Genomic DNA, 15,933 nt, shown 5'->3' on the forward strand with positions numbered 1-15,933 from the left:
TCTCATCCGAAAGACTAGCACTTGAACCCACCACCTAGGTTAGGAAAGGGGGGAGAAAATTGCGGCCTGACCCAGGGTCGAACACGCAACCTCTCGCTTCCGAGCGCAAGTGCGTTACCACTCGGCCACCCAGTCCATTTATCATGGACTGGAAACTATCACTTTTTTGCTGTGTGGGTTAATGATTTATCATGGACTGGAAACTATCACTTTTTTGCTGTGTGGGTCAATGATTTATCATGGACTGGAAACTATCACTTTTTTGCTGTGTGGGTCAATGATTTATCATGGACTGGAAACTATCACTTTTTTGCTGTGTGGGTCAATGATTTATCATGGACTGGAAACTATCACTTTTTTGCTGTGTGGGTTAATGATTTATCATGGACTGGAAACTATCACTTTTTTGCTGTGTGGGTCAATGATTTATCATGGACTGGAAACTATCACTTTTTTGCTGTGTGGGTTAATGATTTATCATGGACTGGAAACTATCACTTTAGTGTCGCAGACTTTTCTATTTCTGGAGGATGAGTAGCATGCTGCAATATATTGGCAGACTTTTCTATTTCTGGAGGATGAGTAGCATGCTGCAATATATTGGCAGACTTTTCTATTTCTGGAGGATGAGTAGCATGCTGCAATATATTGGCAGACTTTTCTATTTCTGGAGGATGAGTAGCATGCTGCAATATATTGGCAGACTTTTCTATTTCTGGAGGATGAGTAGCATGCTGCAATATATTGGCAGACTTTTCTATTTCTGGAGGATGAGTAGCATGCTGCAATATATTGGCAAATCATGTTGTTTCTTTTCTTGATGTTTGAGTGGTTTATCGGTTTGTTTAATTACTTGATTTATCTAGGGTGTTTGGTTGTCTGGTTTTATTTTGTCCACCACATCTTGAATATAAATGTGTATACAGTACAATGTACATGCTCACACGCGCACGCGCACACGCACACACACACATGCACACACACACACACACACACACACACACCACACGAACACACACATACACACACACACACATATATATACACACACACACACACACACACACACAGCACGCACACACATACACACTCAGCACTCGAACGGACACACACACATACACACACACACACACACACTCAGCACTCGAACACACACACACACACGCACGCACACACACACACACACACACACACACGCACGCACACACGCACACACACACACACACACACACACACACACACACACACACACACACAGCACAATTGGGGGTTTTATGCAGAAAATATTTTATTTGTCACATGGTAACAAGAGAGTGAGCTGTACCATCATAAACGATACAGTAAATGTAATGGTCTGTTTGCAGACAGAAATAATGACAGATGCAATTTCAACTAATCTGGATTGACCTTACTACTGAGTCGGTTAATTAGTCTAATCATATTCAACAAAAATCAACATATCTGCCCTTTCAAATGTGTACGCCGCCAATGCATATAAGTATTCAAAATGCACAGGAGCAAACAAAGTGAAAAATGAGCTTAAAACAAATAATGTTTGAGTTTAACAGCTTATTGATCATACTCTCCTTCAATTAACTTTGAGAAATCTCAAATCCGAAGGTCTAATAGTCAATTCAGGTTCGATGTACTATGCAAATAACCAGTTGTGATAATAAGTGAAACTGAAATGCGTTTATTGCAGGAAGAAACAAAACCTAAGCTGAACAAAAATCAACTGTGATTACTACACACAATTAAAGACAACATTTGTCAGTATAGATTCTCTAGTAAACAACATCCACAAATTCATTCGTGCCGCGAGAGTGCGTTTTCATGTGAATTTCTTGAGTGTGTACATGAAAACAGAAACATGAAAGGGAAATTTCACGTCACACTAACATACAGTTACATCTACACAGTTACGTGTCTACCCTGTACATGTATTTCTCTTCTCCATAGTGTTACACTCTACACAATATCATCATCACAGTGAGTATCACAAATACAGTGAGTATAGCTGTTGTTAGAAATAATGTAAAACAGACATGGCTTACATTATTTTATTTGTTTACCCTACGTCATAGTTTGAAACCAAAAATCAGTTAGCGCTGGTCAGCTATAAGCAGACAAGGCTTGCGTTATTTTGTAACCATACGACATAGTTTGGAGCCCAAACTCAGTCAGTTTCGGTCAGCCAAACACACAGACACATTATGCAGAGTGTAAACTGTAGTCTTAGGTCAATGAGCCATGCACATCAATCATCATACGGTGTTGTCGTTAACACATGATAATATCCTGGCGACTTTTATTTTCCAGGCATAATTGACTTACTTGACTTGACTTATTCCTGTAGACTCCCTGTGGAGCATAGGGTTGGGCGTGGGGTTAGCAACTCCACCCCGCCAAAAAACAACTTGCTACAGAAACCAGGCATAATTATTGTACATTAAACAGTGTACAACGGGCTTGTTTCAGTCGGCAAGGATACACCCACCAAATGCCCAGTTCACCATAGTTTGGACATCTTGACATTTTGAATGATTCCCTTTTGGGAGGGAGCATGATAAAAAAGACCTTGGTTCATATCGTTACGTAAGCCATTTCTCCTTCACACTACGACTGACATATTCAAAAACGTGTATTCTACAAAACACTAATGTCTTTATGCTCTGCCTCAAATACTCTCTTGATTTATTACGGTGAGAAAAACAATGGGACGATCGTTTGGCTGCAAGATAGCTATATAGAGATGTGTAACACTTAATTATGTACAAAACCGTCGTATCGGGTAAAAATGGAAAATCAAAATGTTCAAAAATGACCTTAATGCGAAAACTTAAGTAACTAAAATCTGGGCACGACAATACACGAAACACGCAGCAATGCGTTCTTTTAATCATCCGTAAAGCACCAATCAAACCAATCAAACAATTTATATTTTTCCAGCAAACTGTCAGTGAAACAAAATTGGTTCAAAGCAATATGATAAACTCTGTAACAAAATAAAAATACTGACAACAATTATTTCACAAATGCCAGACATGGGTTAACAGCAAAAGTTTAAAAAAAGCTTTTTTTTCTGGAGAATCCGATAAGTTACTTCATTAAAGAGCCTTCGATCTATTTAGGTGAAGACAAGCATCGAATGGCAGGAAAAGAGTATATAATGCACACATGGACAAAGGATTGACAATGGAAACAAGCCATCTTTCAGATAAGTGTAATGTCTTTTCCTCGCACGCACGCACTCACGCACGCACGCGCGAACCTATACACACACGTGTACACAGTATAATCGTTATCATAGAAATTCTGGTCTAAGTCGCAGCAAAAACATGTATTTAAACGCGCAAGCTCGCACGAATGCTTGAATGTACGCACGCACGTACGCACACACGCAGGAACACACACACACACACACACACACACACACACACACACACACACACACACACACACACACACACTCAATCAATCAATCAATATGAGGCTTATATCGCGCGTATTCCGTGGGTACAGTTCTAAGCGCAGGGATTTATTTATTTTTATTTTATTTTTTATGTTATGCAATTTATATCGCGCACATATTCAAGGCGCAGGGACACACACACACACACACACACACACACACACACACACACACACACACACACACACACACACACACACACACACACACACACACACACACACACACAGAACTACAAGCAGAGAGATATTCGTACATTTCACTGTGTACCAAATCGGCACACTTATGAATATTTACACAATGTTGGTATTAATTGTTATTGTACACATTACCCACTTCCAGATTTATTCTGAGACATAGACCCCCACATCACCCACACACACACACACACACACACACACACAAACATACCCATGCATACACACACAAAGACATATTTTATATATGCTGCTAACACCTGAAAGAGGTTACTGGTACAAGAAACAACCAAACAAAAAGGAAACCAACCAAACAAACAAGCCAAAGTCATCTATTTACCACAAACAGTTGATCTTCTGAGCTACGCTTACTAGGATGATACTCCATCGTGCAAGGACATAATAGAGAGTGACGCTTACAACAATTATGTCTAATTATTTCATGACACACAATTCTGTTTTCATCTATTATGAGGATGTAAGATATAAACAATTATGTCAGTTTTTATCTGCATTGGGTTCGTAACATTGATGGTAAAAGGGACTTAAGTTTGATTTCCAGCACGGCTCTTTTAATTGTCATTTCGACATATAAACACACAAACACGCACAAAGCAACACACACTTCTAAACCAATCTTAGTTCATCATCAGTTAATCTTAGTTAATCATTGAGTTCAAAATAATGAGTAACGAGGTCGCGCTTACCAGTATTTTTCAGTATTTTACTGTGTGCCGGGCTGTAAATCATACCCAATATAATTATAACATATAGAAACATAAGAAGAGTATAGTTGAAGAAAATGAACAACAACAAAACCGCGTTTGCCTATTATTGTCGTCTGTAGTTTCACTTGCCGTTTTTAACCAAATAAGGGTAACGGGACATTATTTGAACAACAGTCGAGAAGAAAGCTAAATTGAATTTAAGGACCTCGAAAAACACAGGTGAAAACCTCGTTAAAGTTCCACGATCCCCAGTTTACTTTTGCGGAGCCGAGAGCAACGACACACACAAAAGAAAGTAATAGAGGTCTGTCTGACAATGTTATGTTTATCAAATTAATCGTAACAATAACTCGCAATTTCCCCAACCAATTTAGCGCCGCAAAACCTGGCCCAAAAAGGTCAGAACAAAATAGCCCTAAAGTGGCCCGGTGTCGGCTTTTCCACGCACTCCCATGGCGCATGTCTTATCGCGGAACTAGCCCACTGCGCATGACAGGAAATAGCGCCGCAGCAAGAGGTCTGCTGAGTTAAAATTGCCCCGGAAGTGCCCTAACTGCCGGCCGCGAGACAGAAACGATGGTTGAAACTTTGGCCGGTTTGAAAGATGATCCGGGATTGCAATCGCAACTTGTTGATTCGCGAGGAAACCCTGTTGTTTCGTGTTCGCGTGGCCACTGTGATAGAGTGACAGGCAAAACAGGAGTGATGTTTAACACCGGTGGGGTTTTTTTTAAACGGAAGGGTACTGGGGTGGACAGAGAGAGAGAGAGAGAGAGAGAGAGAGAGAGAGAGAGAGAGAGAGAGAGAGAGAGAGAGAGAGAGAGAGGAGGGGTGGGCGGACATGAGGACAGAGGGGAGGTAGGGGGTTGGGGAGGGGGGGGGGAGGGATTGTGACAGTGGTTTGAAGAAATTGAGAGTGTGAGTACTGCTGGTGCTTATAAGGAGGAAATGCTAAATTAAAGCGAATTTGCCCGACTATCTAGGTTTTAGCATAACGAGTAAAAGGATAATGCGTACGAAGTGAACAATTCTTCTTCGAGGTGAAATTCATGATCAATTCATCTATGCTATGTTTCCTTTTATGAACAAAACAACGACAGCCCTAAACATTAGTGAAATTGTGCTAACATTCATATTGTGACTTTTTCGCTATAGATACAAAACACAAACACGGAAATATATGTTTTCTACTTTGTTACTCTACATTGACAAATTGAATCCCTGCTTTTAATCACTAATATAACTTGTTCTTCAGCACTTAATACAATGCTTAACATATAATGCAACTAATACCTGAGAAGAAAGGTGCATACGCACGCACGCATGCACACTCGCACACGCACACCCACACACACACCCACGTAAAACATTACAAACACGCATACACAAATACACACGTTCGCATCCACATACAATAATTTCAAGTGTATGTACAAACATACGGACTTGCCCCTTTCCTTGTCGCACGCACGAGTTCACACAATTGTTTCACATATACAGTCACAGACGTATACATGTACACGTATGTCCTTCATGGACTAACACACTAACACACACACACACACACACACACACACACACACACACACACACACACACACACACACACACACACACACACACACACACACACACACACACACACACACACACACACACACACACACACACACACACACACACATAAAATACTACAATAATACGCTTATTATCCTTTCTATAGTGCACTTCAAAATAAGAGTTCGCAATATTAATTCTCAACGTACAGACAGACAAGAAGAATTGGAAAACGTCAAGGCCGTGCGTTCTCCTGGCGTGCACACACACACACATAACACGAGTTTGAACACAATTATGTCACATACATTATCAAACACGCAGATATAATATATATTTTGTACATGAGCAAGTCCTCTGAATATCAATGCTGTCTGCGTGATGTTTACTCTTATCACAATCATTGTGCACGCACACAATCAGTTCTTCTTGCAACGTATAATTACTGTTTCATAATTCCAAACGGTAATGTAGACTCTTATCTAACAATCTGTTTTTACATGGAAGTCAGATTTTCTTCTTAATTCTCGTTCTGATTTGCAACAAACAACGTCTTGACAAAAATCTGGCTTTCAAATTTACAAAGCTGTTCAGTAAAAACAATGCCAGTTCAAATGATATTGAACCAATGCCAATTAAAATAATGATATTTACTGAATAACGCTCCGCATGTGTGAATTTCGTCGTATCCTCTGAAGTTTCCTCCTCGGGTAAGGTGTGGGTCGCAAGTCCATCGGGAGAAAATATAAACATGGTTTTCCAGGATGAAACACGCACTCACAATGTATTATATCGTGTACTGTGTTTGTCCCTACTTCTACAACTATTCTGATGGAGAATGACAATTTAATAGTGTTCCTGAAACAGAATACCAGTTTCCCAGACTTTAAACTGTGCCGGCAAAGAGTATTGTTAATTGGGACACCGTGAATATCAATTCAACTTTTCAACATTGTAACACAAAAGGGATTACATTTTCTTTGACACTACACACTCAATGCTGTTTCTGTTACCCTCTCCGTCGCGATATAACCTTGAACGGTTGAAAACGACGTTAAACACCAAATAAAGAAAGATGTTACCCTCTCTCTCTCTGTTTTTGGTTTGAGAAATGAAATCTGCCCATTTTCATGATCATGTTAAACCTGTCAGTTGTCAGCATTCACAAATCATGCACGCAAATATGTTTTGATATTATACTCATGAAGAACGGTTTTAGTCTGCTTACGACATAAAGAAGTGCGTATATATATATATACCTGATGTTATAGTTGTTCTTTGCGCCGCGAGCAGTTTTTTTTAAATGATCCACACACGAAAATTGTCTATTCCGGCATTATTGGGTTTACAAACAGTGTTTAAATGTCAAACACCACAGACAATGGTTTATTTGACATAACACTTCGATAACACTCACCAAGAATGGTTCACATTGTATCTCACTTACACAGAATTGGTTTGTATGATGTAAGTGCGTCCAGGGTTAATAACACACATGTCTGTAGGATACACTTTCACAGCACTGTTCATCGAATTATATGTTTTTGTTTTACTGTCCTTCTTGAATATTTTTTTCGAATCACGAACTTTCTGTCTTGACTTTGATATAATGTAATTCATGCACTCAAAGTCTGAGATAAAGATGAAGCCGGTGCCCAAATGTCATAAGAACATCTCCAGTAAGTGGGAGCCACCTGCAAATCAAGGTTTCTTCAATGTCCGTGCGAAATTACGTCTCCTAAATTACGTTCTTTTAATACGCAACTTTATTCAACGAGTGGTGTGTGCCGAATTCCTGCAATTTATAGCTAGGGCATAAGCAGCACGCATCCATGAGTATGTGATGCTTGCGCAGTTCATGTTCATGTTTGCCCAAAACAAATATTCCTGTTAATGTTACTGGTTTTCCGTTCTGACTACAGGAAAGCTCATGGTGTCAAGGCTTGTCTTACAAGTATGGATGCAGAGGTAGTACATGTACATGTTCAGTTTTGAGAGAACACCATCCAAGTTCATGACTTGTATATCAACCAGAGCGGTCTTGGCTCTGTACAGTGCAGTGCTGGTCGCGCTTTGAACCCTGTGATCGCAACACACAAGAATCGGCGAAGTTCAGAGTTGAGTAGCAATCTAGCATCAAACAGTCATAACATTGCGATACTTCAAGGTCAGCGAGACCCATATACAGCGTTTGTGTTCATACCCATGAAAACAGCTATGCTTAGAGGTAAGACACACACAGGTTCTGACCCCATGTCGACGAGCATTGTCACATGTTGTAGGTTAGATGCCCACTCAAGCGTTCTGTCCATACCTTTAAAAAACTGTTAGTGCTACACTTTGTAGGTGAGACACACACATCGTTTTGATTCCATAGCGTTGAAAAGTGCTACACTTTCAGCAGAGACGCATTCACGGCGTTCGTGTCCACATCGATGACAACTGCTACACTTGATGTAGGTGGCACGCATACACGAGTTCTGTCTCCATACCGTTAAACCATTGCTACACTTAGTAGTGGTGAGATACACACACACATGAGTTTGTCTCCACACAGATGAATCACAAATGGCAAGCTTTTATGCCCACAACCTCACACCCCTCCACGTCAACGCTAAGACCAACCGAAATCCCTCCCCACCATCTGATACAACTTGGCGTTGAAGGGCCGATAAAAGCCTCTCAGTCTTTCTATCACTTTGGGGTCCACGTCAGGATGTCTCCGACCCTTCGTCTTGCCCAGACAGTGAGGTTTACTATTGTTGGCCGGGTCTTTGACGAGACACGGAAACCCCCGCGTAGCGTTCAAGTAAAAGTGCTTCTCTGTGATGAACTGCTTCAGCCCCAAGAAGTCCTGGACCTCCTTCATCACCTGAGCCGGGTTGGCGATCAGCTGCTCTCCGCTGACGAAATGGAACTGGCTTCTCGGGAAGTATTTGAACCACCGCTCCAGATGCTTCGTGTAGACCCCAATGCGGATGGCGCCCCAGGATGTGTTGACGATCCCCAGGCGATGGTCCAGGAGAGCCATGTCCTCGAAGGGCTTCATCTTGCCGTCCCTCTTGCTGGAAGCCTGCACGTAGTCTGAGATGGCCCTGGTGACCGGGTCTCGGACCACCACAAGCAGCTTGACGTCACGTGACATGGACTGCACGCGCTTGGGGACCTCCCTCGTGATGAAGTAGCTCGGGGTCTTCTCCATCGTCAGCTGTCCTTCTTCTGTCACTGGCATCAGGGACCTGGAACAAGTAAGAAGGGAAAAGGGGTGTCATTATCATGTCTGCATTCATCAAGTCAAAAATCCCAAAACAAATAGACTGCCAGCGTTCCAAAATTCAGAATTTAAACAAAAAAACACATAAGAAACCTTTCTTGTTTCTTGAGTCTGCATTCATGTTCATGTATTATTGGTGTGAATTTGTTCATGTATTATTGGTGTGAATTTGTTCATTTTGTTTCTAAGCCCCCCTGGGACCAGCATTGTTATTGAATTTGTTTGAAAACTTGTGTTAAAATCATTGGCATAGTAATGGGCAAAGTTGCTGTGTGCTACGGTGAAATGCGTACAAGGAGGTATGGTCGGAGATGGAGGGGTTTGTGAAATAGCTTCAGTGTTAATTCAATGTAGTTCTCTTCGTTCGTTTGTTTCTGTGTTTCTTTATATGGACTCTTATTTTTAGTTCAACCGAATGTTGCTGTAAACGTATAGATAAACGTACGTATAGATGTACGTTCGTCTTTCCATAACTTTGTTTGTCACCTTTGTCTTCTTGCGCCCCCCCCCCCCCCCCCCCCACAAATCAAACTCTTGTTCAAGCCATATTCCGATATCACTCTATTTATCCCTGTACCAAAAACAACACCAAACAGTCACTCAAGATGTAACGGGGAACCTCAACAGATAATACAATCAGAGACAGGTTTAGCTGACAAAAACAAAAGAACAGACTAACATGCCACAACAGCAAAATAAAAGAGCTTCTGGCATTAGCAGCAATCGTCCAACAAAGAATTCACTGTTCCAGCAAATTAACCCTCAGCCAAACCCGTCAGCACACTCAAGCGCTCCGTTTCGCTCGATATATAGATATATAGATACAGCAAGCAGAGCTTATTCCCAAGGCTCTCTGCGATCCTAACAGAAAGGTATCAGACGGCCTAAATAGCACGACACAAATTGAAGAGGCGATCCGTTAGGGAGACCAGGGTCAAAAATAGACAATCCAATCAATTACTAAGTCTCCTAGGCGTTGGCTGTAGTGCCTACTTTGCGCCACCTAATGGGATTCTGCAGCCCCCCCCCCCCCCCCCCCCCCACATCTTGCCCAGGACTTAGAGCGGTCAGTGTGACGTCATAGGCGGATAATGACGTTCGCACCACTGCTCACAAAAGTGACAAGTCGCGTAGATCCCCGGTGGCTCCTCGTGTAAGATCGATAGGGTTGTTTTTGATCTGTTCGAGCGATCGTTAGAAAAGCGCTGTTGCTGCACCATTCGGTCTCTTTGATGTCCGTTGATCACAAAAGAGGCTTTGGTGTTGCTGGGGAAACATTTTAATAACTCCGTTTGAAATCACACACGCTGCTGTATATTGTCTGTTTTCTAGCTCACACAAACAAACATTTTTACGTTGATGTGCGAAGTGTGCGAGGTGTATTTCCGTTTCGTAACATTGTATTTTCTTTTAGAGGAAAATCGGTTTGCCTGTCATTTTGCTGTGGAAGCTGATGATACTAGCTGTCTGTCTGTCTGTCTGTCTGTCTAATTGTTTCTGACTCTCTCTCTGTCTCTGTCTCTGTCTCTCTCTCCTCTCTCTCTCTCTCTCTCTCTCTCTCTCTCTATCTCTCTCCTCTCTCTCTCTCCTCTCTCTCCCTCTCTCTCTTCTCTCTCTCTCTCTCCTCTCTCTCTCCCTCTCTCTTCTCTCTCTCTCCCTCTCTCTCTCCTCTCTCTCTCTCTCCCCTCTCTCTCTCTCTCCCTCTCTCTCTCTCCCTCTCTCTCTCCTCTCTCTCTCTCTCTCCCTCTCTCTCCCTCTCTCTCTCCTCTCTCTCTCTCCCTCTCTCTTCCTTCCCCTCTCTCTCTCTCTCTCTCTCTCTCTCTCTCCTCTCTCTCTCTCTCCCTCTCTCTCTCTCTCTCTCTCTCTCTCCTCTCTCTCTCTCTCTCTCTCTCTCTCTCTCTCTCTCTCTCTCTCTCTCTCTCTCTCTCTCTCTCTCTCTCTCTCTCCTCTCAATCTCTCGATCTGGGAGCGCGCATTTTGATAATATACCCAGCAGGCAAGGTCAGGAAAGTTCACGAGTGCTCATACACATCTGAGGCATCTGTAATACCTCATGAACATGCTTTAATTGGTCATTCAGGAAAATATCCATGCATGCAGAACTTTCACAGCCTGAGCATACATGCAGTTGTGTTAAACCTATAGCCTCAAAACGACCTTGCACTTTTAGCACAAATTTCTATCAGAGACGCCAAGAGAAAAATCCGGTCTACATGCTTTCTTGCTGAACTGGCTAGAAATGTAGGCCCAGTCTCCCGAAGAAAACACACACACACACCACACACACACACACACACACACACACACACACACACACACAGTCTTTAAACTCGTTATCCGCCTAAACGGTCATTTATCACGGAGGCCGTCAGCTTGGCAACAATTTTAAAAAGTATATAATTATACAAAAAAAGGTTTTAAAAAAACGACTTTGCCCCAGTCAATGATCCAATAGAAACGTCTGACCTTTTCAGCTACCTGACAGTCTTTTCACGTGATATATTTGATCAGGAAGGTTTAAATCTAGCTAAAATTGATTTTCTGTCTTCGAAGTGGTTACAAAACTAAGCCTCCTTAGCAGAAAAAAAGAAAAGAAAAGAAAACCAGGTGGTTCTTGATGGTCTCTTATATGGTTTATGTTGCCATTCAAAGTTGATTTGATTTTGTTTTTGCTACGTGAGTGATTTAAAAGCTGACCAATTGATCTTGATGGTTAGAACATCTTGACTGCATGGGCATGAAGAGGTGTAAGCTTGACTGATCTGAAGAGCGTTTTGGGCCGACTGAAGAATCTGAATAGGATTACTGTAAGACCACGCTGAATCGATGGAACCTTTTTTTTGTACTTTTTTTTATGTCTAGCAGATTTCAAGAACAAGAAAACTCTCTTGTTGCCGACACCAACCAGCACACTTTGTTTGCTGTATTTCCACAGTAACAATCCTCCTTTTGAGAGGATCGTAACAGTATCCATTCACTCTATCTATAGCGAGCTTCGCGAAGCAGAATTGCCAATTGGGCGAAGTCATCATTCTTTATCTTCCTTCAAACCTGCATCGTTAATATTGCCATCGTCGTTATCATTATCATCGTCTACACTTCAAATATCGTAGTTTTCATCTTTTCCATCATCACACTGTTGCGGGGCCGCTCGGGAAAGGATTCTGACACCATGAGTGCTCCAGAACCACAGATATATAGTCTATATCTCTGTGCCCAGAGCCAAGCTACGAGGATGGACAGCTTGGCCTAGAAGCGTGACCTCCTCCAGGCCACCAAGTCGATCAATTTGCTGCCCTGGCTGCCCGCTGCCCCCTTTTACAGCCCAGCAATTTGTTGCTGGGACCAGGGGAGGATGGTATAGGGGGAGGGCAGGCTAATAAGCAGTAAATCTTTCTGCACGGCCTCTTCTTTTGGCGACGACAGGCGCCCATAGTGGCCGGAGCCAATGCGCAAATGGACCGTCACTAAAGCGCTGAAGGCAAAAACAGGTTGTGTGAGGGTGAATAGGGGAAATGGGTTTGAGTAGTGGAACCACAGAGAAGAAAGGTGGAAGGGGGGGGGGGGGGGGTGGGTGGTGAGGAGGAGGAGAAAAATAATGGCTTGCCGGATATATAGATGACAAAAGTGATGATGGAACCGATGAAAACTACAATATTCGAACTGTGGACGACGATAATGAAAACACGATGATGACAATAATAACGACGAAGGTTCGACGGAAGATGAAGAATGGTGATGCTTATAATGCTGATCACAATCATGACGGATATCACGAAAGATTCCGGAGGGGAAAAAAAACCACACGATTTTATAAAGGTCTCAATATAAATCCAAGTTCACCAAGTAAACCAACAGGAAATCAGCCAGTTCATCACTGACCAAAACAGAAACAAGCTCACAAGCCGTGTCCACTTCGGGTCACACACAGACAGAACTGTCCCGACAGAGTTGGACAGGGGTGTCAGCCAAGACGAGAGACATGGCTTCTGTCCACGCCCCTGTCCACTTTACCGATGACAGATGCTGGACAGTGGAATCCAATTAGCAAAGGGGGAAACCGGGAGAGGGGGGACGGCGATGGGTGCATGGGGGGAATCGGTCAACGAACAAATGGATTTATGGGAACCGAGGCGCCGGCCTCCATGCGTTGTGATGGACAAAGCAGACTGCGTGTTAACAGCGGGACACGGTTCGGTTTGCCTTGAAACATTCGTCCTTCGATAAGGTGCTAACAACTGGACGGTTCCGGAAAGTTCAGGGAGGTTGTACAAGTAATGGAAAAGAAAACAACCGATGGGAAAGACGATGGGAAACGAAGTAGCAGAAAAGAAAATGAAAAAGACATGTTATCAACTTATGTCCAAGACGAATAGGGGAGGGGGGGGGGGGGGGCTGGCGGAGGGAGTGACACAGAAAAAGCTGAACAAGCAGGAGAAGGACGAATGAATATGAAAAAGAAGAGAATGGAGAAGAAAGAAGATGAGGAAAGGGAGGAGGATGGCCTTGTATCATGATCTGTACTATTTTGCAATGAAGCTAAGTAGACTAGCTATATATTCACTATGATGGCCCTTGTTCCAGTCCGTTTATTTAACCACCGGACCATCTGAGGTCAAGCTCGGAGAAGAAGAAAAAACCAAAGTAACTTCTGCTTATATTTCTGAAGTAGCATTCCACACACAACATTACTCAGTTCACAAACTTTCCTAAGGCTATCTTCACAGCTTGAAGACAGACAGAATAATCGCATGAAGAAATTCTCCAACAGAAAGCTGCACAAAAAAGCCGCTACCGCGCAGCAAGAAAAGCCCACAAAACCTCACAAAAACAAAAACTCACACGTGCGCGTATCAATCAAATCTCTTCCGCGTTTACCCCGACCTTGCTACACTTTGTTTTGTTTCCATTTGCTGTATCAAGGCGTTTAGCTACTATCGCCTTTCTCTCCCCTTCCAGGAATGTTGCACTTCAGACCAACACGGCCCAAAGATAGCCCGGGGTTCTAACAGGCTGAAATAGAGAGAGAGAGAGAGAGAGAGAGAGAGAGAAAGAGAGAGAGAGAGGGGAGAGAGGGGGGAGAGACAGAGAGAGAGAGAAGCAGAGAGATGGAGAGAGAGAGAGAGAGAAAGAGAGAGAGATGGAGAAAGAGAGAAAGAGAGAAAGAGAGAGAGATGGAGAGAGAGGGAGAGAGAGAGAGAGAGAGAGAGAGAAAGAGAGGAGAGAGAAAGAGAGAGAGAGAAAGAGAGAGAGAGATGGAGAGAGAGGGGGAAAGAGAGAGAGAGCGAGAGTGAGGGCGAGAGAGAGCGAGAGATGGAGAGAGAGGGAGAGAGTGAGAGAGAGAGCGAGAGTGAGGGCGAGAGAGAGCGAGAGATGGAGAGAGAGGGAGAGAGTGAGAGAGAGAGCGAGAGAGAGAGAGAGAGAGAGAATCAGATAGAGAGAGAGGAGAGAGTAAGAGAGAGAGAGAGAGAGAGAGAGAGAGAGAGAGAGAGAGAGAGAGAGAGAGAGAGAGAGAGAGAGAGAGAGAGAGAGAGAGAGAGAGAGAGAGTCTTCATTGTTATTGCTGGTTACGGATAAAGGTACCTTCCTTTTCTTCCGAAATACCTTTAAAATCACCATAGATTGATCCCGGCTTTTACGTGGGATAAGAGCATCATTACACTTAGACTCACACCAACAGCTTGGTTGATGTCTGGAGTTGGACTTGTTCTGAAATAGTTTCGTAACCGACTCTTAATTAAATCTAAAAAAATCAATTCAACAAAACTTCCCGCTATGCACACGAGGCAGCTATGCTGTGGATTTTAAGAGTGTTTTTTCCCATGTAAATTCCTGGACAGATGTGTGTTGTACATGATGATCGTTTACATGGGAAGCCGTTCTTTCTTTCTTTCTTTATTTGGTGTTTAACGTCGTTTTCAACCATTCAAGGTTATATCGCGACGGGATGGGAAGCCATGACTGTCAGATGTATCTTTCACAGATACATAGACTAGAGTCTATATCTCTTCTGTGGTATCTTCAGGGCTACTGTTTTTTGGTCTATCCTGGTTCTCAATTATATCTAGAGTGGTGAGAGATGCCCAATGCTGAATGGACTGAATACGTTAGATCGAGCACGTCTTTGTTTTCGCCCCTTGGTGAGTTGGGGGAGATCTTTGCTATCAACACCTGGGTGTCAAACCGCTCGGGAAGATTTTTCAGTAACTGATTCTAATAGACTGTAGGCCATGAGTCATGCATGAAAGTGTTAGGCAGTGTGGGTGGGGGTAGGAAAAAAGAGAGAGAGAGAGAGAGAGAGAGAGAGAGAGGAGAGAGAGAGAGAGATGTTGAGGGAGAGAGAGAAAGAAAGAGAGAGATAGAGAGGGAGAGAGAGGGACAGACAGACAGACAGACAGACAGACAGACAGACAGAGAAAGAGAGAGAGAGAGAGAGAGAGAGAGAGAGAGAGAGAGAGAGATTGAGAGAGTGAGTGAGAAAAAGAGAAAGACTCACAGTAATGGGGAAAGACACAGTACAGAAGAAGAGGGAGGTATTATAGGGAGACTGAGTTTATAGTTTATGTTCGTGTGCTTGTCTGGCGTGTTTCTGTATTTGTGCGCAAGTGTCTGCCGAAAGTAGAGCCAACGCTTGATGCATTTGGATTCTCTGAAATGCAGCTATGTTGCAAATACAAAACATCACCATCAGCACACACAAAAACG

General features: G+C 42.9%; 1 protein-coding gene across 1 annotated transcript in view; it reads right to left on the minus strand.

Annotated features, from left to right (window-relative positions):
• Positions 1-2,429: 2,429 nt before the first annotated feature.
• LOC138960443 (heparan sulfate glucosamine 3-O-sulfotransferase 6-like) overlaps positions 2,430-15,933 on the minus strand; it is a 129,504-nt gene continuing 116,000 nt past the window's right edge. The window contains exon 2 of the mRNA XM_070332354.1: positions 2,430-9,193. Within this exon, the coding sequence (XP_070188455.1) occupies positions 8,569-9,193 (625 nt within the window). The 3' untranslated portion in view covers positions 2,430-8,568. The remainder of the gene's footprint in view (positions 9,194-15,933) is intronic.

Source organism: Littorina saxatilis, linkage group LG2 (genome assembly GCF_037325665.1).
Source record: "Littorina saxatilis isolate snail1 linkage group LG2, US_GU_Lsax_2.0, whole genome shotgun sequence".
NCBI classification, from domain to species: domain Eukaryota; kingdom Metazoa; phylum Mollusca; class Gastropoda; order Littorinimorpha; family Littorinidae; genus Littorina; species Littorina saxatilis.